The 25,067-nt window shown below is 33.1% G+C and overlaps 1 protein-coding gene across 2 annotated transcripts in view; it reads right to left on the reverse strand.

The window, feature by feature from the left end:
* The window catches only part of LOC145276965 (protein O-linked-mannose beta-1,2-N-acetylglucosaminyltransferase 1-like), a 260,297-nt gene that overhangs the window by 6,789 nt on the left and 228,441 nt on the right, over nucleotides 1-25,067 (reverse strand). For both annotated transcript variants that reach the window (XM_080128508.1, XM_080128507.1), the window contains 3 exons: nucleotides 16,565-16,714; nucleotides 11,360-11,527; nucleotides 556-684 (listed from right to left, as the gene is read on the reverse strand). In XM_080128508.1, coding sequence (XP_079984634.1) covers nucleotides 556-684; nucleotides 11,360-11,527; nucleotides 16,565-16,714 — 447 coding nt within the window. The remainder of the gene's footprint in view (nucleotides 1-555; nucleotides 685-11,359; nucleotides 11,528-16,564; nucleotides 16,715-25,067) is intronic.

Here is a 25,067-nt window from a genome sequence, read left to right on the forward strand (position 1 = left end):
GAAATTCCATCTTTTAAAAAAGGGATGATATATAAATATATGCACATGAGTGTGGCTCAGAGGCCAAGGAATGAGGATGGAGAGTTGTACATTTTGGTTTCGATTCTAGCTCATGCCACCTAAGTCATATATATATTTTTTAGTTTTGATCTCACTATTATATATTAAGGTTTAATATAATAATCGATAGTGAAATGTCTCTAATAATAAATACATGATTTGCATGAATTAAAATATCATATTTAAGCGTATCTTACAATGGAGATACATCGGATGGCCTGCTATTATTTTATAACATTATTTGGTTTTCTAAAATGTTCAAATTAACCTTACATAATGTTATCAAATATGTGTCAAATCTCTTTCTATTATTCCTTCATTTTTTATAGACCGTAAGTTTGGTTTCTATGAACGATTTGTTAAGAGATTATTATTATTCCATACTTAAAGTGTGAAAAATACTTATCCCATTTGCCATTTTTTAAAGGCTCTAATCCCATGTAAAAAACAAAATGACACTTTTAAATAGTTGTGTGAGTTAGCAAGCAGTATTACCTCAGCAATCCTTTGTGCAGACCTTTTGGTTTGTAGTCCACGTGTGTAAAGAAGCCAAAACACTTGGCAATGTTTCCCAGAACTGTGAAGTCTTTAGCGCTGGATTGTTCATAATAAATAACATAGTTTCTGCAAAAGATAGAGCAATAAAGTTTGGAAATAAAATTTATAAAGTAAAAAAAAAAAAAAAACAGAAAAAATAAACCCAGAATAAATAATCAATGATTGCGATTTAGTGCCTGAAACAGAAACTACATCACATTTCTTTAAGTGTTTTTTTTTTAAATTTTAGATGTTCATATATTCTTTTTCAAAGAGTAATTAAATATAGATGCTGGATCAAATTAGTTAAATTTAAATTTTTATCTATACCATTCATTAATCCAATATATATATATATATATATATATATATATATATATATATATATATGATGGTTGAGCTAGATTAAATCCGACGATATGAAATAGAATGGAGGTGGAAGGACCTGAATACTCAACGTTTCGCCAGATTTATGCAAGCTTTTTCAAGAGGGATGGTCATTGACGAGAGAGTCGGAAGATTTAGGGCTATATATAATGATGGGGGAGAGCAGCATGTTTTCCTTATGTAAATTAGATGTTTATGTACATATATACATTTTATGAGAGAAAAAAATAAATTAGAGTAAACTAGCCTAGTGGATTATGTCAAAAAGTTAAAATATCGTAGAGATTTAAAAGATTGCATCTGGAAATATCACCGTGATAGATTAAATAAATAAAATGAAACGAGATTACGAAGAGAGTTTAATACAAAATATTATATATATATATATATATATATATATATATATATATACTAGGTGGATGCCCAACGTTGCCCAGTTGTATAATACGCTTAAACATGATATTTAAATTTATGCAGATTACATATGTATTATTATAAAATCAATCCTCTACTGAATATCATATATTACAAGGAATAATTTGCCTAGCGGATGGACTAATTTGAAAAAAAAATTTTAAAAAGATAATGATAATGTAATTTTTTTTTATTATTGGAATCCTTTTCAAATGAGTAATTTATATATTTATTTATTTATTTATCTGCGGACTATTATCCTCATTGTTTCACAACGTTTCGGTTAACTATTCCTCTGGCCTTCGTCAGATGGTAAACCACAACATGATAGAAATTCTGAGTTTTTTAGCTGTATCCTCAATAATTACTGCCTTCCATAGTTGTTGTCCAACAACAACTAGAAGATGAGAATAATCTGGAAATAAATAAATAAATAAATAATAATGTCGTCCATCAAATCCTGTCTGTGCTTGTTTACAATATTACGCCAGCTGATATTTGGGCTTGACGATGAATGCCCTGGAAGAGTCACTTCAGATTAATGTTTAGTTTTAAAATATACAAACAAAGAAATGATTTGCGGCGATTTTAAATGGTTACACTTCTTTTATAGTAAATTGAACTCATTAATAAGAAAAAATTAAAACAAAATGGTGAGGTACACCCGGGCTTGAATAGGGGATCATTCGATCTGTAACCGAATGCTCTACCACTGAGCTATATACACAGATGACAATAAATCTGTTTTTTATTTGTTTTGTTTTTATTTTTAAGAAAAAATGATTTGATTTTATTATCTCCCTTGGCTGGTGTAATGTAAAATATTTCCCTGTAAAAATTATTATGTTTTATCTATTTTATGTATAAGAGAGAAAAGCTATTTTTAAGATCGGGTTTTCTGATTTTTGATATTTATCGAATGAATTTCTGTACAAAACATATCTAAGAACACTGCCAGACATATAAATTAGTTTTGTGTGAAATTTGTAAAAGATAGGTTCAGCCATTTTGGAAACTATGAGAAAGGAACTCGCACACACACAAATTGACTTTTTTTTATAATAGTGTGTGTATATATATCATTTAAACATTATACAATTATTTAATACAAAATATTAAGAATAATAGTGTTAATAATGAATTAATATTTAAATTAACAGAAAGCTCTAATAATATATATATTTTTTTTAAATTGAGCTATAGTTCGATTGAATCTTAGAAAGTACACCTTTCCAGACATTACCTTTGAGAGGTGGGGGTTTGTTTTAGTGCTAATTGATTGATTCCTAATGAGAAATGTTGATTGTTCTGTTGGCAGCTTTTCTTCAGTCAGAGTACATCCTTCATGTCTACCTTTCTACAGTGGTAAGCAGATAAACAGCAATGGTTTTCAAAGTTCAAACGTATATATCATAAGGTGATATAAAATTAATTTTCTATATATTTTCATTATTTACTTCAACATTGATCAACACACGAGTACAGATTAGTAATAGTAATATAGAAAATATAGTAACACAGATGTTCATGTTCCATTACTGCAGCAAGCTGAATAAATCCATAGGTATTTTTTCATTAACACAAAGATTAGGATAGAATAGTTTAATCAAAATATAAAGAAAACTAAGTGAGAAGTTTGGACTGAGATTGTTATAAAGAACATAATGTTAGAATTATAAGTTTGAAATTGAACAAAGGTGATTTATAAATACTTAAGTCTAAATATTAAAATATTAATGCTTGGAATTTTGATAAATGATAAATTGGTAAAAATTGACTGAATAGAGTTTTTTTTTTTTTTTAATTCAATTTTCACCCCAAACAAGGTACAGTGCCACTTTGAAGTAGTGGGCTACTCTCGAGGACATAAGTTGCAGGGATATTATGAAGGGAGATGAGCAGCAAGATGTCTGTTCATATTACACTTGAATTTCTGTATGTTAATACAGTTGAGAAAGCAGAATCCTGGGAAGAAACTATTGGAATAGAAAACTTCTTACACCTATGGGATCTCAGTGGTGGATTTAGCTGCTTGTCAGGTTTATCGAAGGCGTATAAGTGCTTGTAGTTCGTCAGAGCATTCACCATAAATATACTTGCAGAACAGGCAGAGGGATGCAATATTTCGTCGATGGGACAGAAGCTGAAGCTTAGATAAGAGTTCAGGACCTATCAGGTTAGCGACTCTCTTTTGAACCCTGCCCAGGATTGAGAGACAAGTAGCAGATGCATCAGCCCAAAATGTGACAACAGTACTCCATACATGGGCGAATGGTGGCCTTATAAAGGTATAGGATACTTTCAGGCATTAGTAGCTTTCTAGCATGATAGAGAAGCTCCACCTTCTTCGCAGCAGCCTTGGAAAGTGTAGATTTTACAAATGATAAGGAAGTGGAAGATAAAATACTTGGATATAATGAGAATTGAAAAGATATAATTTAAATTACTGGCATATCCAGTATGGGATAAAAATAAATTTCAATAAATAATATATAAATTAACCTTTTAAGCACAATTCTTTCTCAAGAAATAAAATGTTGAGCATAAATTAATCAGTAGTTTGTAGAATGTAAACAAAGTTTGTATGAAACTATCGTAGATTGTGGAAGAAATAATTGAGCATACAAGTATAAAGTAGAAACTAAAAAGGTCGATTAGTATTTAGAAATAAATCAATTAAATAAATAAATTGGGGAAGAAAAATAATATTAAATTAAAAAGCATACAAAAGATTAATCAGTATCAAAATAGGTTGAAACATCATTTAAAAAGTAGAGATACGAAAATGTGATAATTACTAAATATAAAGGCTATCAAAAATGTGCAACTGCTTGTTTTCTAAAACTTAAGATTATGAATGTATTCATATATGTATAAATAGTGTATTTGGCCGTCTGATGAGTAGCTATTTTGAATTTTTTTTTTTTTTTTTTTTACATTTTCACCTCTAACAAGGCACATTGCCACTTTGATGTAGGGGGCTACTATTAGGGACATAGGCTACAGGGTTACATGGTGGGGAGTTGGGCAGCAAGATGTCGGTTCACGTTACATTTGAACTTCTGCATGTCAGTACAGTTGGAGAAGCAGGAACCAGGCAGGGAGTTCCAAAGTCTAGCGGTTCTGGGGAAGAAACTACTGGAGTAGAAGGCTCTCTTACATCTAGGAATCTCAACTGTGAAGGGGTGGGATTTTACTGCTTGTCGGGTTTGTCGGGGGTATTTATGTAGAGGGGGTACAAGTGTTTGCAACTCGTCGGAACATTCCCCGTTAAAGTACTTGTAGAACAGGCAGAGGAATGCTACATTGCATCAATGGGACAGAGGCTGAAGCTTGAATGATAGTTCAGGACCTATTAGGTTTGCGACTCTTTTGAACCTTGTCTAGGAGTGAGAGACTAGTAGCAGATGCACTGGCCCAAATATGACAACAATACTCCATACATGGGCGAATGGTGGCCTTATAGAGGTACAAGATACTTTCAGGGGTCAGTAGCTTTCTAGCACGGTAGAGAGAAGCTACCTTTTTCGCAGCGGTCCTAGCAATGCTCTCAATGTAATTGTTCCAACTCATGTTTCCTGTGAACGTTAGGCCGAGGAGTTTAAAAGATGTGCTTTCAGATAAAGAGTCTTTTGCCATTGCTATTGGTGGTAGAGATGGTTTCTTGTAGTTATTGAAGGAAACAAGTTTAGTCTTGGCAGCATTGGATGTGATCATCCATTTTTGTCCCCATTCCACTACAGATTGGAGGTCATCTTGTGTTTCTGCCATTTCTTTAGATATGTGTTAATTTGTTTTCCTGTCGTGTCTGTTATAGAGCGTGGTGTCATCAGCATATATACCCATCTCACAGACAATTTTGTCAGGGAGGTCATTTATGAATATTAGGAATAATAGAGGTCCAACGATAGAACCCTGAGGTATGTTCGCATTAATATCATATTGTTTAGATGTACGGCCATCGAAGACAACCTGGATTTTACTCTTATATAAGAAGGATTTAATTATGTTAAGTATTCTTCCAGTGATACCGTATGATCTGATTTTCCTAAGAAGAACTTTGTGCCATACCCTGTCAAAAGCCTTAGACATATCTAGAGCTACCGCTCTACCCTCCCCTGCTTTGTCAAGTGAATGGTATATACGCTCAGAGATTACAGTGAGGATTTCTGCTGTGGAACGGGCTTGTCTAAATCCATATTGTTGGTCGGTAAGAAGTTCAGCATCTGTAAGGTGATGGACTAGAGCATGGTTAATTATGGACTCAAATATTTTGGCAAAAAGTAGGAGGAGGCTAATAGGTCAGTAATTTGCTGGGTCAGTTCTTTCGCCAGAATTCTTGAAAACTAGTACCATAGAAGCAGTTTTCCAGCAGGCAGGAAAGCAAGATTCATTAAGGCATTTGTTGTAAAGTTTGGAGAGAACTGGAGCTACTTTGGCGGAGCACTTTTTTAATAGCACAGCCGGGATGAGATCAGGTCCACATGCTTTTGCAGTGTCAAGATTTTTTATAATAGCATGCACCTGAGAAGAGGTAATTTTCACATTGTCAAGTGTGCCATCTGTCCGCAAAGGAAAGTCTGAGAGAGTGTGGTTTGCAGGGTCTAGTGTAAAGTTGAAGGCAAACCGACTGGCAAGCATGTTAGCCTTCTCGGTTGCTGAGCAAACAACTTCATGATTGTTGGAAAATGGGGGAATTGTTGATTGCCCATTATTTACTACACTGTTGTAGATTTTCTAGAAATCACGCGTTCCTAATTTCTGAGCTTCGATGCGTTTTGGGGTGGTGTCAGTAAATTCTCTCTTAGCTGTCGCTATTTCTTTCTTACAGTTACTTCTGGCTTCTATATACTTCTGTCTGTTTGAACTGGATTTATGTCAGTTAAATTTGTGGTACGCATGCTGCTTTTGCACGATGGCAGCTGCACATGTGGAAGTAAACCATTGGGGAGAGTGAGGCTTGCTATAAAATTTCCGTGTGGGGACATGTGCTCCAATTGCTGTTTTGAACCATTCAGTGGTCTCATTTGCGCACTGTTCAGCAGGAAGTGAAAAGATATTTCGCCATGGGGCGTCTCTAATGAGATCCCTGATGGCTCACCAGCCGGCCTTTTTATAATATCTCGTTTTGAGCAATGACTCTTCCGTTTTGGCTTTAGAGTTTAGGGTGATTTCAACTATTATCACTACATGATCAGCATTCCCAGGTGGGCTGTGGGCGTTGATAACACAATCATTAGGAACTGTGGTCAGAAACAGATTTAAAAGTGATGCGTGTTGTTCTTGCTGGTCAGGGAAACGGGTTGGAAACGTAACCGTCTGTGATAGGGAATGAGATATAGAGAAGCTATGTATTGTGGTACCAGCTGCGTCTGTGTAATTAGAGAATCCAAGCCAGTTACTGTGGTGAACATTGAAGTCAAAAATTACATGAACTTGTGCACTAGTGTCAAGGGAAAATGTTGTATCTATGATGTCAGAGACTTTGTTTATTAGGGTACAGTCCTGGGTCAAGGGAGAGTGGTGGAGAAAATAAAAGTAACTAATATTATGTTGCATGTTAAGTCTAAAGCACATAAAGGCTTGATCGTTCGATTCTAGTTTTCTTTCTCTAGTTAGGGGGAGGGTGTTTCGAATATAGATTCCAAGCCCGTGCATATGTCTGTCAGAGTCCTTACGGTAGAGTGAGAGATATCCGGGCATATTAAAGTAGTTAGAGGGGATGGAGGAGTGTAGGTTAGTCTCACTTAGTGCTAAGATATCCAGGATGTTTGTTAGGAAAAATGCTTCAACATCATTTAAATTAGTTCTAAGCCCACGGATGTTAGTAAATGCAAGCCTAACGGGAGGACGCAGTTTGATTTTCTTTGAGTTTTGTCCTGGTTTAAGCGTAATTTTAGATTGTACTGTCATTTTTTTTTTTTTTTGTAAGTTTCAGTTTAGGTAAGGGGTGCTGAACAAGTGGTTATGAAGAACACTAGGCATGCAACACAAGTAGAGCATCAGCTGACCTTCCATCTACTAGGACTGTGGCCTCAGGAAAGCCCACCGGGGATGAGTGCAGGGTCCCTTTCCATGAGCGACATGGCACTACAAAGATCCAGATATTATTCAACTGTTGATGGAGCAGCCGTTCTAAGTGCTACCAAAGAGTTAGGGCACCTGTACTACCAGTCGGGAACAGCAGCCAGGAACTGTCAATCCGGTACCTCAACCCATCAGACGATGGTCAACCCAATCTACTTGTACTGGCATTATGATGTTCAAGCACTCTAAACTGCCCAGTTTAGAGGGGGATGGGATGTGTCGGGAAAGGGGGAAATCGGCGTTCATTGCCCTAGTCAGTAAACAAGATTGACCACTGAGTGTTTCTGTCGAATCCCTGTGCTTTGATCTCTATGCCTGGTCTACGCCTGGCTAATAGACAAAGAAGGAGTATGGAAGCCGGGTGATAGACAGTGCCTTTCTACTCCTTAAGCAGTTTAGGTTTGTAGACCTGTAATTTGTTTGAGTCACCAGCTCTAGGAAGGATGTCATCCAAGAATGGAGGTGCCTCCCTCTCCTTAGGTTTAGCTTCAGAATTTTCCTTCTCCTAAGAAGATCTACAAGTCCATCAGCACCGAGAGGGTTTATCCTGCGCCTGGGTCCTAATCCAGGTATTTCTGTGACTCCTTGTGGGTAGTTAATGTTAGTATGTAAATGTTATGTCTACTGAGGAATTACACTCCTCAAAGTGATTACGGGACATTGCTATTACATTGTTACTGGAGGAGGGGGTGAGTAAAAGTTCATGCAGTGGAAGCAACTATATTTGCAACAGATTAGTTGGAAAGAGTTAAGATATGGTTTAATATTTTTCCTTTAAATTTAGAAAAAAATTTTTTTTTAATTTTATTTATTTATATGTTGGTTTAGGAATAGGATAACACGTTACAGAATGACTTTAAATTAAGCGTGTGTAATGTATGAGTGTTAGTAGCAGCTTGGGGAGTAGGGTAGACTTAGTTTTTAGGAAAGGATTAACTTAGAGTAGAATTAATTTTTAGAATTTATAGTTAAGTAAAATTTAGTTATGGAGAAAAAAAAATTCATTTCTTTTTTCTTTTTTATTTATTTAACATGCAAATCAGGCAATGACAGTCGTCTTGGAGGAAATGAATATATTAGATATACGTAGCATGCAAGAGAGGGTTTTTTCTACCGTAATAAGACTACATGGCGCGTCGGAATTCATAGTTAACGACAGTCAATTAGGTCAGGCATAAAGAATTGTGTATCTATTCAGAAAGTCATAGTGATGTATCTAAAATCACTGTATATTTCATGTACATATATAATTGAAAGTAAGGTAAACTATATTCCATGGTTTGTTATAGATAGCAAGGAAGCCCCATATTCAATACAAGTGAGTTTATAGTGATTGTAGATATTAAGTATATTACTTAAATAAAATTGTATCTTCTAGTGTGGAAAAAAAATAAGTCAATTTTTCTGAAACTTTTGGGATTTGCTTTGCAAAGGCTTTTTTTTCCCGCTAGTTTACTTGGAATATAAGAGTGAAACCGTATTTTGCCTATAAGGAGTGGGGGGATAACGAATTCCAGCTTTAGTCAAGATAAGGTTGGCAAAATATAATGTCAGGAAAAAGAAAATTCATAGAAGATTTAACATTGTGTGTTTGTTCTGGCAGCAATCTGAGTTCATATGAACAGATGTTCTTAGATATATATATATATATATATATATATATATATATATTATAGAGGAAATTAGACCTGGAGTCTAAAGAGCAGAGTTTATTTTAATGTATTAGTAAATGTATTAATACTTTTAAAAGAAACAGTGTCCATTGTACTGTAGATATATAATAAGCACAATAGGTATAGGTATCATGTATATTTACACTGCGAAAACTACTTGCAAATATTTCCAGGAATATCTGCCTTACTCACGACAAAAATTCTAGTTTTATTTTGATGTCTTTAACTTCTCCCCACCCCTATTTTTGCTGATGAGAAGACTATGTTCAAAGGACAAAACCTTTGTCAAATTATTGTCAATACTTATTGTCAATTTCAATAAAATGAACATCGTTTCCGAAACGATTGTACACTTCAGTTGATTTTGTTGGTTTTTCCTTTTGAAACTGAATTTTTAATTCACAATTATGAATCGTTTTACTCAATATATATAAGGGGAACATCTTTCTGTCTATCCTTAAAAAAGCAAAACATAGCTTAGCTTTTTCAAATTCGGTCTGTAAGTATCTATTACAAATGTAGTGTACATGAAAAAGGCATGAAAACATTTCTCCCTTTGCCTTATTTCAGCATTCAAGATTTATCAATTTTCAAAAATATTACTTATAGAAAGCATCCTTTCAGATGTTTTCGATTTTATTTTGATTGAAATGTTTTTCTTTTCAAATTCTAAAAGTTCTAAGAACAAAAAGCAGGCATTAAAATATTCAGAAAAGAAATCATTTTTTTTTTCTAAATATTTTAAAATCATATATTTAAAATCATCCAAACAATTATGAAACAATTGTAATTCATAAAAAATACACAGTACAATGTTCTTATTTTTTTTGTTACATGATAAGGGCTGTCCCCTGTTCATGTAAGTATAAAAATAGAGAGATTAGTTAAAATGAAAATAAGAGAAAGCAGAAATCGAACCCTGGACATAAGTTTTAAAGAACAATAGGTTTAAATGGAATGTCCAGTAAATTGTTAATTCGGATGAAATAAATAATAAATAAACTATTCAATTGTTAAAAGAATGTGGATAATAAAATATGGGTTAAATAAATTAGATATGTAGGTTAAATTCCTTTGTGGAAAAAACAAGAAAAATAGGTTATTGGGAAATCAATGTCGGAAACGTGCAAAGTCGCGCATGTTGAAACACGTGAATTTTGCTCACGTGGCCGGGATGCATGGATTTCTCAATATAGGAAGTGGGAGTTAGTTGGTCGCGGAGACAGTCAGAGAGACAGTCAGGGGGACAGTCAGAGAGACAGTCAGGAGAGACAGTCAGGGGAGACGGTCAGTGAGAAAACTCAGAGACAGGCGGACGTCTGAAGCGAGACGTCACTTCAGAAACTAAAATGTGAAACTTTGAGTTCTTAATGAGGAAATCCCGACCGGTCGTAAGGAAATAAATTCATCATGTGTTTGTGATAAAGCTCATCTTTGTGTTTGTGATTTCTACAAAAAGGTAAATTGTATTGTTATTATATGTCTGTGTTATAAAATGTCATTACATACACATCTCTCTCTCTAAGATACATCATATGTAATAAGACAAGAACTCTCACTAAGACTCGTAGCTTACTAATAAGAACTCTCACAAGAAAAAGCATCACTTATAATAGTCTCTCTCTAAGACTCTTTAATGAAACCCCTATATAACATTTTGTCTTGTTTTTTGCGAAAATATTATATATATATATTTAAGTTATTTAACAGTTAGTGACAGTTTATAGGGATTCAATACAATTAAGAAAACTAGAAATGGGGAAACAAGATATGTAAAAATCCAATGAGAGAGACGTTTAAATGCAGAATAGAATAAATCTGAAATGAGACCATATATATATCAGGTATATTTTGATCATGTAATCTAGCACAAGTAAAAAGTGGATCTAGGTTTGCTTTCGGCAGCTGCATAACTCTTTTTTTCCCTTAATTTGTTTTTGTCCTCACATTCAATGAGCGATGGTTCTGGCAAAGAGGGAAGAATTGCTGTTTTCTAGGTCAGTGTCTATTCCCTCTAACACTTATTGTTGGCAAGTTTTTGACCATTAAGTAGTATCTTTTTACATCCTTACATCAAGTGGCTTCATGCCTTGTCCGGAGCAATTTCCATAAAAAAAAAAAGAGAAATGTCTCTTCTGTGAGATTCATACAAATTTACATTTTTTTAAGAGATGAGGCAAAAGAAAGAATGAGATACTCACTTTTTTTTCTGGGGAAACTGGAGGTGTAAAAACGTAGGGGAATCTTTTAGGCAGTCTTTAAAGTAAGAGATATCAAGGTTAATACTGTTCTTGAGCAAATTTTGTAGTGAACTTTCGTAGACGTCTTTCTTTAAATCTTTTACATCAGAGAGTTTCACACGTTGCTCTCTACAAAGAAAGGCAAGAGAACAGGACTGAAAGGATGCAATCAGGTTAACAGAAACTATGACAATTATAAAGGGATAATCAGACAAAAAGAAGCTTAAAAGTTGGCAGTAAAAATAAAAATAAATTATATACTCAAGAAAGTGTTATTTTTAACCGTATTTTTAAAATACATAATCTGTGATATAAATCTCACCTGTCTGTTTAAATGTATGTATATATGTCTGCCTAAAACAGAGGCGACGAATTTCCACAAGATTGATACTGTTTTGAAGTTCAACCCTTCGGACGACAAATATCGAAAAATTGGCTAAAAACATTGATTCCTTGACCCTCAATTGGGCACTTTTCTTCAGGTAGAGGGTCGCTTTTTCCGTTGATATTTTCGAAATCATCCCCTCTTTTCGATTGACTAGCCTTAATTTAAACCTTTGCCACTTCCGGTTTGGTGATGGGCACAACAGCAAAGACGTCACATTTTTTTTTCTCCTTTGTGGTATGGGTTCGAGCCTGCCCGTCTACTACCACATTTTTTTTTTTTTGACAAACACATATAAACACCCGGGCAACGCCGGGCACCCAGGCTAGTTATAAATAAGGCTACCACACTATTTTCATATACCCTTATCCCATCCTAACATTCTCTTCTACTCTGATATCTTACATCTTTGATTCTAACCATTTAACTAATGCATATAAAAACATTGTTTCTGTTATATTCATCATGCATTCTTTATGAAGCTGTTCTGGGTAAAATATTAAATGAAATTATGACTATGTTAATTTTTTTATTCTAACTTGACTTTTTGGCTGGTTTTACTTTAATCGTCAATGGTTGATTCGTTGTTTCATTTTAAAAAGCTAAATTTGGAACGTTATAATATCTGTGTAGGCATGATCCCATCAATAATACGTTCGCTTATGAACTTAAGTTATGTGAGTTCATGCCCAGCACACAACATTTTTTTCTTTTTTTTTTTTGCTTTCGGTTTTACTTCTGGCTGATGTAACTCAAGTCCATGTTTTTTTATTATTTAACCGTATTTTACAACCACACAATGCCAGGCGCCACGATCGTCAAGAGCGGTTGTTGTTAACAACAAACCGCTCCTGTTAAAGCAAATCTTGTTGTTGCAAACAACAGCCGCTCCTGAAGATAATCAGATGCAGTGATAGAAAGTGCTTGAGAAAAACATGGCCGAACAACAACATTTGGGTGCCATTCTATACAACAAGCCAGCCAATATAAAAAAAGACTGCTCAGCAACTAGAAAAGATATCCAGAAAAATCGGAAAAAGGAATAACTATATTGCCTGAATATATATATATATCTTAATTTTACAGAAGGTCAGAAAAACATTCTTCCCACCAGTTTCAAATCCAATACAGGGAGATCAGTTTATGGTCAATAAATATCGGACTCTCATCAACCTTTGTTTTTTGTCTGTTGTTCCTCGTGCAACCTTATGTAAATTTTAAAAAAATAATTATGTACTCATATTGAATTTTCTTTATAATTAAGCACTTTGCTTGGGTGTTCTCACAAACAACACACACTTTATATATATACTAGACTACATGTGACCCATTGGATCAGAATATGTTATAGCTACCTATGGAATAGTGAGTATATAGAATTAATGTATAAAGACACAAAAATTGAATGTATGCGTTTGTGAATACGAACATGGCTACCAGTGAAAATAATAGGGAATACATTGGATAATAAAGGTCTTAACATCATTGCACTTAGATTAAATGAAAATCCTTTATATAAAAAGATGAAAAGAAAAAATACAAGGAAGGAATGCGCATTGTACATAGCCACTCTAGTTTTTTTTTTTTGTGTGTTAACAGCCTAAAAAATATTGGGAAATAATAATTAAGTAATATTTAATGGTGAAACCTCCTCAAAGCAAATCTTAACCCCCCACTTCACACACATGCATGTTTTAAAATGTTTGGAACTTATGACCCTCATCACTCCGTACCCTCTTTTTGCCCCTCCCTCGCCACCAAACTTGAAAAAATGCTAACAATTACAGGTCTTGTTTACTGCTACATGGTCAAGAAGTGGGTGCTCATTTCATGTTAAATTTATAAAGGAAAGTGATCCCCAACTCTAAAATGTAAAATTTTATAATTAAAAGTTACTTATTTTATATTATCTTTAAAGGCCGTTGAAATGTTATTAGCAAAAAAAAAGTAGGTTTTTGATTCTTTTTTTAGGAGGTACGCTACGCTGAGTTATGTCGTAAAAAAAATACCAAATATTTTAAAATATATGTAAATGTAGTGTTTTGCTTTGTTTTTAAATTAGAAAAACATTTGTTTTGTTTGTTTGAAAATGATTCTAACTTACAATGAAAATATAATCGAAATAATCCTTTTAAAAATTTGGGATGCCAAAACCATAAATGGTATAATTAAAAGCATTAAATTAAAACTCAAAACGTTTACATTGTATAAAATCATAAAAACTTCTATTTATATTGTTTAAAATAAAAAATGAAAAAGTTTACATTGTACAAAATTATAAAAACTTCTATTTATATTGTTTCAATGACTGGGCAAGCTGATTTGAGTAATTTGTCATCTCTAAACTGTCAATTACAGAATATTGATATAAAATCATCAACATTTTTGTTTTTGTTTGAAAATGATCCCAACTTACAATGAAAAATACAAATTAATAAAAAGCAGAAAAGATTCAGTTTTCTTTTATTTGCCTATTTTAAATGCGAAAAAATTGTCAATTAAAAAAGCTTGCATGGCTTTGTTTTTATTTAATCATGCATGTGCAAAATTTTTCAAACTGTAGACCAACGCCCAAGCAAGATGATTTTAGTTTTATAATATAATAGATAAATCACACTGTCCCTATCATCTGAAAATTTGAAAAAGTTTTAATGATCTTCTCTTTGTAAGTGAAGAGAAAATCTTCTTAAGCTTAATGTATTTCCATTACATTGTTTTTTTTCATTTGCTTCAATCTCCATATCTTAATCAGAATCCTAATTTTGATTTAGTTCAGTTAGTTTGAAATTGGTTAGCTATCCCTTTAAATCTTTTGATTTTTTGATTCATTATGTCTAAAAATAAATATGGTTTTATATAGCCACTAGCGGGAGGAGGGTACTTTGCCCGGGCGAAAAATAAATATTTTTTTAATGAAATATATTTTAATTCGTCCAGATTTCGTATATATTATTATTATAGAGTTGTGATTTCAAAGGTAAAAAAAAATAAAATGTATTTGGGTTCCATCAGCTAGAATCGAAACTGAAAGCAAAACTAACATTCAAAGCTGGAAAACAATTACCACTGTACCAACGTGACATGCACATAAACTGATTAAAAATTAAAAAATAAACTAAGATGAATGTAAAAAATGTATAACTATTTTTCCAATTTTTACCCCTTAAAAACTATTTTAACCAGCTAAAGACCATAAAAGAATGGTTTGTAAAAAATCCATTCATTTGAGGACCTCAGCACCGTTCTGCGACTTTTAGTTTCGGAGGAGATAGAGTTTGAAAATATGAAGACAGACAGGCATTTTATATATATCAGACAGCCTTTTATATATTAGATAATATATATGCTTGCAGGATTTTTATTCATAAAACTAATGTACAGCTATCTTTTTGTATAAACTTTTATTCATAGAAACATTTTGGCTACATATGTGCATACATGTTTCAGTTATGATCTTATTTTAGGTCTAATATAATGCTGATTGGAATTATTTGAACTGAAATTTTTCCATGAAACTAAATTAAACTAAGTATAGCTCGCATTATTCACTAATACACCTAACAGCTGCATTTAAAAACTAATAATGCCAAGTTAATTATTTTAGGAATGAATTCTATGTATAGACATATATATACCTAACTTTATACAAATGAAAATATAATGTATATGTACAAGTATCTAAATTTTCGTAATACAGAGTGATTGCTAGAAACAAGAGAAACTTGAGATCATAAATCTTATTGTTGAAATTTTATTGTGTCTGGCTAACTTCTTTTGTTGCGATACAGCAGAAAAAATGTTAAAACTCTTAAGGGTAGTTTTTCTTTTCAAAAGTGAAAATCTGACATGAGGACTGAAAAAAATGTCTTCCTGTGTTATCACAATTTTTTTTGAAGGATTACAAAGCATCAGTTTGATAATGCTGTTTCAACTTTGAAATGAGGAAGTCTTAAAGCTGCTAACCAAAGAGGGATGAGTCTAAACAAAAATTTCCCAATTTTTAAAAATATATTACTATTTAACAAATTCCTTGCTTATCTAGCTATCACCCTATTCGATTTTTTTCTAAACAGATAACAAATCTGATAAATGGTGGGTTATCCAAACAGCAGTACAATTCTCTGCAGTAGTTTAGAGCATACTATTGACAAACACATGTTGAATATTGAGCCGTAGTGATGCCGATAAAATCGGGGGAGGGCGGGTGCACAGATAGATTTTGATTTACATTCTTGTGTCTCATAAAAATTACTTAAATTGTAATTATTACCAAAAACAAAGAAAAGCTTACATTCCAGATTAGAGAGTTAGAATTTCGTAATGCAAAATAAAAATAACAAATATTTTAAATATTTACATTTCAGGAATGTCGGTTGATGTCTTTATAAGACACAGATAACATAAAGAAAGAGAGGAGAGCCGATAGTCATCTAGTGTGAGTGACAAATTCTGCCGTCACATCACACAAACACACCCTTACCGCTAAATTCAGTTGTTCTGTTCCGTCTCTCTCTTGTCAATGGCTAACAGTAAATTGTAAATAACTTGTATGTTGACAAAATTCGTCAGTGTTCATTTTGAGAATGACAAAAGAATTGTCAGATGTATATAATTTCACAACCATTTGAAAAGGGTAAACTCGAAAGTTATATATCCATTCAATATTGCAACACAGACAGACAAATAAATACACATTAATATGGGATGAGCTTAATTATAACATAAATTATGCCATCTCCTCTTCCAAACATAAAAATAATGCAATAAAATTGATCACTTACAAATTTGTCATCCGTGGTTTGTGAAATAAAATTTTGAGGTAGTCTTCATTGCTGGCAGAATTTAAGAATGGCTGCCGATAAACTCTGGAGACGTCAGGCACGATGATCTCGGCATCTGCTAAATTCTTGATCGACCATCCATCCCATATTCTTAAAAATGAGAGAAAGAGTTTTAGATATACAGAGTTAGACTAGAATGCACTCGAACAGGGAAACAAAAGTTGGCAAGCAAACTGAGGGTTAGGGTTAGTAACAATGGTTAGGGTTAGGGTTGGTAACAATGGTTAGGTTTAGGGTTAGTAACAATGGTTATGGTCAGTAACAATGGTTAAGTTTAGGGTTAGTAACAATGGTTAGGGTTAGTAACAATGGTAAGGGTAAGTAACAATGGTTAGGGTTAGACTTAGTAACAATGGTTAGGATTAGGGTTAGTAACAAGGGTTAGGGTTAGGGTTAGTAACAAGGGTTAGGGTTAGGGTTAGTAACAATGGTTAGGGTTAGGGTTAGTAATAATGGTTAGGGTTACGCTTAGTAACAATGGTTAGGTTTAGGGTTAGTAATAATGGTTAGGGTTACGCTTAGTAACAATGGTTACGGTTAGGGTTAGTAACAATGGTTAGGGTTAGTAACAATGGTTATGGTCAGTAACAATGGTTAGGTTTAGGGTTAGTAACAATGGTTAGGGTTACGCTTAGTAACAATGGTTAGGATTAGGCTTAGTAACAATGGTTAGGTTTAGGCTTAGTAACAATGGTTAGGTTTAGGGTTAGTAACAATGGTTAGGGTTACGCTTAGTAACAATGGTTAGGTTTAGGCTTAGTAACAATGGTTAGGTTTAGGCTTAGTAACAATGGTTAGGGTTAGACTGAATGTGAGAAGCAAAATCACTTTTTGTCATAGCAGAAGGGTTTACACTTTATAGAGAAATAGCGAGGGTACCCGGCGTTGCCCGGGTGTGTGGAAGTTTAGTAAGGAACCCCGGGCCATTTTAAAAAGTGGTAGTAGTGGGGGAGGGTGGAATCAAAACAACAGTTTGGGTAAAGAGAGGTGTTAAAAAAAAAAGTGGTAGTTAGAAGGTAGGCTCGAATCCCATAACGCAAAGGAGGAAAAGAAGGTGAAACAAAACGTGACGTCTTTGCCGATGCATCCATGGCAAAATTGGTAGTCGCGAACTTCGAAATCAAACATAGTCAATGCAAGGGTGACGATTACTTGCTAAAATGTCGGCGAAAAAAAGGCCCACTTCCTTGTACAAAACGGCTGAGTTAAGGGTGAAGGAATGAATGATTTTGGCAAATTTTTCGATATTTGTCGCCCAAGACATCGAGCTTCAAAACTATACTGATTTTGTGAGAACCAGTCACGTGTGTCAAAAGTTTTTGCAAGACATACAAACACACACACATTTTGCCTTTTATATATTAGACTAGCGAGGGGTACCCGGCATTGCCCGGGTGTTTGAAGGTGTGTGTGGTTTTGGGTAAATCAAAACTCCGGGGAGGGGGTTAAAATAATAAAAAAAGTTTTGGTAGGTAAATATGAGGATCGAACCCGAACCCTTGAGGCAAAGTTGGAAATTAAAGTGTGAAAAAAAAACGTACACTGGGCCACCGCGAAATACTAATGGAAACACGTTTGAATTAATTACTTAGAATTGGCAGGTGTACGTCTTAATGACTTAATGACGTCAACTTTGACTGTGGGGTAGTATTTTATTTACTGTGGGAATGCTTTTTTTATTTTTATTTTCCCAATATGTTGGGGGGGGGATCAGCTCCCCAGAAAAAGGAGATTGTCCAAATTTAATAGCAATTGTCTGATATGAGGAAAATATTTTTACATTGATCAAAGCTGATTGCTTTTGGACATTTCTGGCGACCAGAAAAATACCGTCAGAATTAGTGTCGCTTTTATTATACAAAAAAACCACATGCAGCGAGCGAAAAATGTTGAATATTTATCTTTTCAAAACGAGCAAATTAAATAGACAGGCGACCTCCATTGTTAACTCGTAGATATTATGATTTATATGTGATATAAAAAGTTTTAAGAAGTTGTGAGCCGACCAACCGCTTCTCAGAAAAAATCCTTTTTTGGACATACACAAAAAGCGAACATACATACACACATTTTTGCTTTTCTATATATAGACTAGCAGGGGTACCCGGCGTTGCCTGAGAGTTTAGAGGTGTGTGTGTTGGGAGGGGGGGCAAATCAAAACAAAAGAATAAGCGAAGTAACAACCCTGTTTAAATATTATATATATATATATATATATATATATATATATAAAACAATGTTAAAACTTCTTTAAAAAAATCGTTGCCCGGGTGTTTGTGTTGTGGGGAAGGGGCTTAAAAAAAACAGTTTTGGTAAGTAGTTAGGATCGAACCCGACACCGTGAGGAGAAGGTGGAAAATAAAGTGTGCAAACCTGACACGGTACCTAAGTAAGATGTTTGAATTTATTTAAGTATTAAAAACAGAATTGACACGTGCCTGCAAAAAAGTTAACTTTGCTCCTTTTTTTTTTACCTCATTAATGAGGTCAAATAAAAGTAGCGGAGTTAACTTTTACTGCAAGGCAGCTTTTGGGTTTGTCTACCCAAATTTGGCTGGTTGTTTCTCCAAGATGTTGGGGAGGAGGAAACCAGCTCCCCATAAAAAGGGGATAGTCCAAATTGAATAGCCATTGTCTGATATAGAGAGTTTGGCCCCACATTGATCAAAGCTGATTGCTTCTAGACGTTCCCCGGTGTGATTGCCGGGAACAGTTCTTAGCTTTGAATTAGTTTTGCTTTTTATACGAAAAAGCCAAATCAACACGTGAGAAGCCAAAATAGCAATAATTTTGTAAAAGTCGTTGTAAATAAATCTAGATGCGACCCACGTTCCCAAATCATAGATATTATTATCTAGGGGGTATATAAACACTTCTAAGCGATAATAACGACCCCAGGACCGTTGGCGAAAAAAGCCTTTTCGAGACATATAAAAATGCGCGTGCCGCATCTGCCTTTTATATATATACTAGCGAGGGGTACTCGGCATTGCCCCGGTGTTGGGGGGGGGGTTAAAAAAGTAAGTATGAGGATCGAACCCGAACCCGAACCCTTGAGGCAAAGTTGTAAATTAAAGTGTGAAAAAAAAAACATGCGATGTTAACCATTGCCCCACCGCGAGATGCTAACGGAAACACGTTTGAATTTATTTAATTAGTTAGATTTAGCAGGTGCCCGTTTTAATGAGTTAATGAGGTCAACTGTGGGATAGTATTCATTTACTGCTGAACGCTTTTTTTTCCCCACCCCCAAGATGTTATAGAAAAAAGACTAACCCACATGCGGCGAGCGACAAATATTGAATATTTATCTTCCCGAAATCGAGCAAATTAAATAGACAGGCGAGCTTCGTTGTTAACTGTGAGATATTACGATTTATATATGATATAAAATGTTTTAAAAAGTTGTGAAGCGAGCGATCGCTTCTCTGAAAGAAGCCTTTTGTTGACACACAGAAAAAGCGAACACATATACATACATACACACATTTTCGCTTTTATATATATAGATAGACTAGCAAGGGGTACCCGGCGTTGCCCAGGTGTTTGGAAGTGTGTGGGGGGGGGGATTTAAAAAAAAAGTAAGTATGAGATGAGGATCGAACCCGAAGCATTGAGGCAAAGTCGTAAATTAAAGTGTGAAAAAAAAACGTATGACGTTAACCATTGCCCCACCGCGACATGCTTACGGAAACACGTTTGAATTTATTTAATTACTTGGATTTAGCAGGTGCTCATTTTAATGAGTTAATGAGGTCAAGTTTGACTGCGAGATTTCATTTACTGCTGAACGCTTTTTTTTCCTCCCAAGATGTTATAGGAAAAAGATAAACCCACATGCGGCGAGCGACAAATATTGAATATTTATCTTCCCGAAATTGAGCAAATTAAATAGACAGACGAGCTTCGTTGTTAACTGTGAGATATTACGATTTATATGTGATATAAAAAGTTTTAAAAGTTATGTAGCGAGCGACCACTTCTCTGAAAGAAGCCTTTTGTAGACACACAGAAAAAGCGAACACACATACATACATACATATATATTCGCTTTTATATTTATATATATATATATATATATATATATATATATATATATATATATATATACTAGCTGTACCCAGCCACGCGTTGCTGTGGCTCAGTTTGTTAAAATGGAACACATGTGAAAGTAGAGAAAAGTGTGATTCTTTTTTTCAAGAGAATGTACAAATTATTTATTTTTTTAACAGATGTTAAGAAAATAAACAGAAAAATACTTCCATCATTAATTATGCAAAAAAATAAATAAAATGTTGATTAATATGCTTATAAATTACGATAAAACTTGCTGAGTATGCACTGTTTTACGGTTGTTGTAAAAATGGAATGGAAACTTAAATTTTGCTTCATTTTAATCTTTCTTAATTTTTTAATTGTGCCCCCTCCCCCAAACGAATATAATCAAAACAGTAACATTCAACAATTGTACTTTATGTATATAAAACACAAAATATTTATTAAAAAAAAAATTAAAAAAAAAAAAGTTAATAACGAAAGGGAAATAATTCCATTTTTAAACGAAAAAGTCAGTTTACCTAACTTACTGTATTAATGCTATTTTTTTTTAAGCAAGAAAAATAAAAAGGTAAATATCCAGATACGCTACTACAGAACACCGACCACTCTAATTTGTTTTTTTACAGGTAATTGAGGTCGCTGACAACGAATCTGATAGTCAAACTTGGGGCAAATTTACCGTTTGCATGGTATTTACCCCTGAACCCACGAACTTCTTTCCACCATTTTGCAGCATCCGTTTATGCTTCACCAAGCAAACTATGTTGGGGGGGAGGGGATTTTTTTTTCCAGGACATAAAATTTTCTAATTTTCAAAAATACATTATAGCGCTTTTTGGGTGGAAAATTTAAAATTAGCTGAAAAAGAAATAAAATAAGAAAAGGAAAGCACACCAAGTTGGAGTAGGGGGGGTAATTTATCTGGAGTTTTTTTTTTACCTGGAACATCGAATTTTCAAATTTTCCGTAAGTAACGCACCGACATTTACCAATTAGAACACCATTTAACATTTTCCGAAGATTTTACTTTGTACATTGGGGGCGCGAGCGGGGGGGGGGATGTGATGTTGGCGCGTGCGCGCCCCAACATCACACCCCCTCCCCCAAACAAATTAGAGTGGTCAGTGTTCTGTAGTAGCGTATCTGGATATTTACCAAAAAAAAAATATTTAGGTTTGGCTATAAATTCCTAAACTCATTTCACCCTAAATAATTTAGGTGACTGAAATAGGAATCTAATTGAATCTTTAATTTTCTGAATAGTATCCGATAATTCATTTTTCTTTGAGTTATATCGAATACATTAATACGGACTTTATGGGCTTTTTTCGTAATGTTACTGTAAAAATTATTTTTTATTGTTACAAATTACGATGCTTTAAAAAAAGCAAAAATAAATTCTTGCGTTTTTTATTTACTACTGAAAACCATAACTTTAGTAAAGGTATTTTTTGTTTAAACAAAATAAAACATTTTCAATAAGAGTTAAGTTACTAATAATGTGAGGAGTTCCTACTGAAGTTTCTAACGACCATTTAGGAGCTGGTTCTCATAACCTTTCAGCCTTATACCTCATTTTACTATTATGGGGAACAAATAAATCATGCAACCAGAAAAGGGTTGATATGCCATAAAACGGACAAAACAAAACCTTTATTTTTACTAATTATTAAGTGTGAATCGCAAACACTCTGTAAATGTTTTTAATTAAGTATAAAGGTTTGTTACTTTGAACTTTGACTGTGTGTGTGTGTGTGTGTGTTTGTGTGTATACAATTAAAACATATATATAATACACTACGGCTGTTTTATATTTGTACCTACATTATAATTTTTCACTCCTTTTTTAGAAAAGGACGGAAGCTGCAATTTTATCTGATGACAAGCATTAAACTCAAATAAAATACTCTTTTCTAGTATTTGGGCTAGGATCAAGGTGGCACCACCTACTCCAAACTTAATTTCTGTTTTATTCCCACATACAGACTATCCATTGTTTTCCGGTTTCTTTTGAACCAAAAACAAGTAAAAATAATCAACAGGTTTACCTAAGGTAATTAAAAATATTTAAGTGAGCTGTAACTTTAAAAATTAAGTTTTTTTAATGTAAATAAATAATTTATAAATTTCAAGAGAATTTATCAGAACCTATTTTAATTAAAAATAAAAAAAACGAAATTCTTAATTTTTTTTAATTACCTAAGCGGTCAATCTGTTGATTGCTTTTAGTTTTGATTTCAGTGACCAGGAATCAGCCTGTAAATGTGACATATCGAGCCATAATTATGAGTGCACTATAGATGTCTATAGAATAGAAATATGTCATAAACTCATCCAAAGGCTCTGCAGATAGATCCTAATAACCAGATATATTCTGAAATAACATTAACCAGAATATATACATAAGCATATTTTAGTTAAAAAGTATTTTTTTAAATAATAATATAAATTAATTATATTTAATGAAAATAAAATAAAATTATTTCTAATAGCTAAACAGATTTTTCTTGCGTTCTCCCATGACCGCATCTTTATAAATGGCTAAAACTATTCAGTTTGTTATTTGGGAATAAAATAATTTTTTATGACACCAGTCTCGTTACTTTTATGAAAAATCTTGTATGGGTTTGTGAAAGAGCAAAAAAAGTTTGTACTTGTTTTTATATAACTGAACTTGCATCTGCTCAGGTGGGAATAAAGAAAGATGTAAAAAAAATAATTAAATGAATGAGAAGTTGACGTCAATATGTTCATATCTAGAGCAACTGGGATAACATTATCAGGATCCATCAATCCATTATTGACTCCTGAAAGAATCAGGATTTTATGAGAGATGCTTTTGACAGCAAAACTTTGGGGAGAAACAATATAAAGGAAAGACTTGCATTCAGCTTGAAAGCAAATATAACAAACAAAAGAAAAAAAAAATTGTGAAAAGAAAGATGAAAAGATTAGAAAAATTAAAGTTTGAGTCAAGTGTATAAAAATCAAATTCTAGATGAATTGATTTTTATTTTCTAATTCTTTGAGATTTCATCTTTTTTTTCATTACATTTTTAATCAAATACAACTCTAAAATAGAAAAATAACATACATTTTAAATTGAACAACATTTATAAATTTTTTCATGCATTTACAAAGTTAAAATTATACAGTGATATATATTGTGTATAAATTTCCAGTATTTACTTCAGTAGTGCTCAATACACTATTAGAGCTTAGTAGTAGTTCATAAAAAGAGTCACAGAAATTAGTACCGGTAAGACGATTAATCGGAATTGTTAATCGTGTATTATGGGGGGAATCAGAATCACATCATTAAAAATACCTTAGATTTACAATTCTTTTGTTACGATTCTTATATTTTTAAGTTGAACTGTTTGTTTGAAGTGAGATTAATGCTGTCAAAAATTTATGATAAAAACGTCATAGAACTTTTCATAATATATTTAATATGATATACAAGAATTTTACTAACTACTTTAAAGGTAATCTTTATTTATCTTAATGAGCTTTCTTATTCCATCACATACATAAGCACTGTCTGATTTGAAACTTTGAGGGCCATAATTAGTTATCTGTTTGCACTGTTGCGAGACTTTAGCGGCCACGAGGTAACATTTTTTTTTCATTTGTGAGCAAAGTTTATTTATGTATAAAACAGCCTGATAACGCCAAGTCCATGAAAAAGTTGATGAATACTTAACCCTTAGAGAAAAAAGATTTACTTATTATATTACTCATTGTGAGTAAATCATGTTAAAAATCAGTGGTTTTTTTTCTAGCTGGTGACTAAAAACGGGGGGGGGATACTTCTACACTTTATCGCCGAAACTGAAGACGCCATTTTATTTTGCACATTGTCGTTGAAATCCAAGGGAGAAATCGTTTAAACTATGACCGAAGCATGAAATAATTTAAAATACTGAATTAGATAATGATTTTTTGGTTTCATTCGAATTAATTTGTTGATGACCTTTCAAAGTTGCTTTAATTCCAAAAATTGTTTCATTAAAATTATTTGTTTGAAAAAAAAAAAAAAAAACTATTTTATAAAAATCCAATGTTGCTTTCATTACAAAATTGTTTTATTAAAATTATATTTTCTTATGCAAACTTTTCAATAAATGTTTTTACAAGTATATTTTGACAAATTTTAAATTTTTTTGTTTTCAAATGGCGTTCACCCAGTTTAGACAATAGTGAATGTCATTTTCATTTTCAGTTTTTAATAAAAAAAATATATATATCCGTTTAATGAAAAACTTTCCCGTTTTCATTAATTAAATCAGAACATTTCCAATTAAGCAATTACAGATATATGTTCTCTTTCACTTTCTTTATTTACTTTTTTTCATAGTTCTTTCCGGAAGTAATTAATATC

Source organism: Euprymna scolopes, chromosome 5, assembly GCF_053919585.1.
Source record: "Euprymna scolopes isolate OS-2025 chromosome 5, ASM5391958v1, whole genome shotgun sequence".
Taxonomy (NCBI): Eukaryota; Metazoa; Mollusca; class Cephalopoda; order Sepiida; family Sepiolidae; genus Euprymna; species Euprymna scolopes.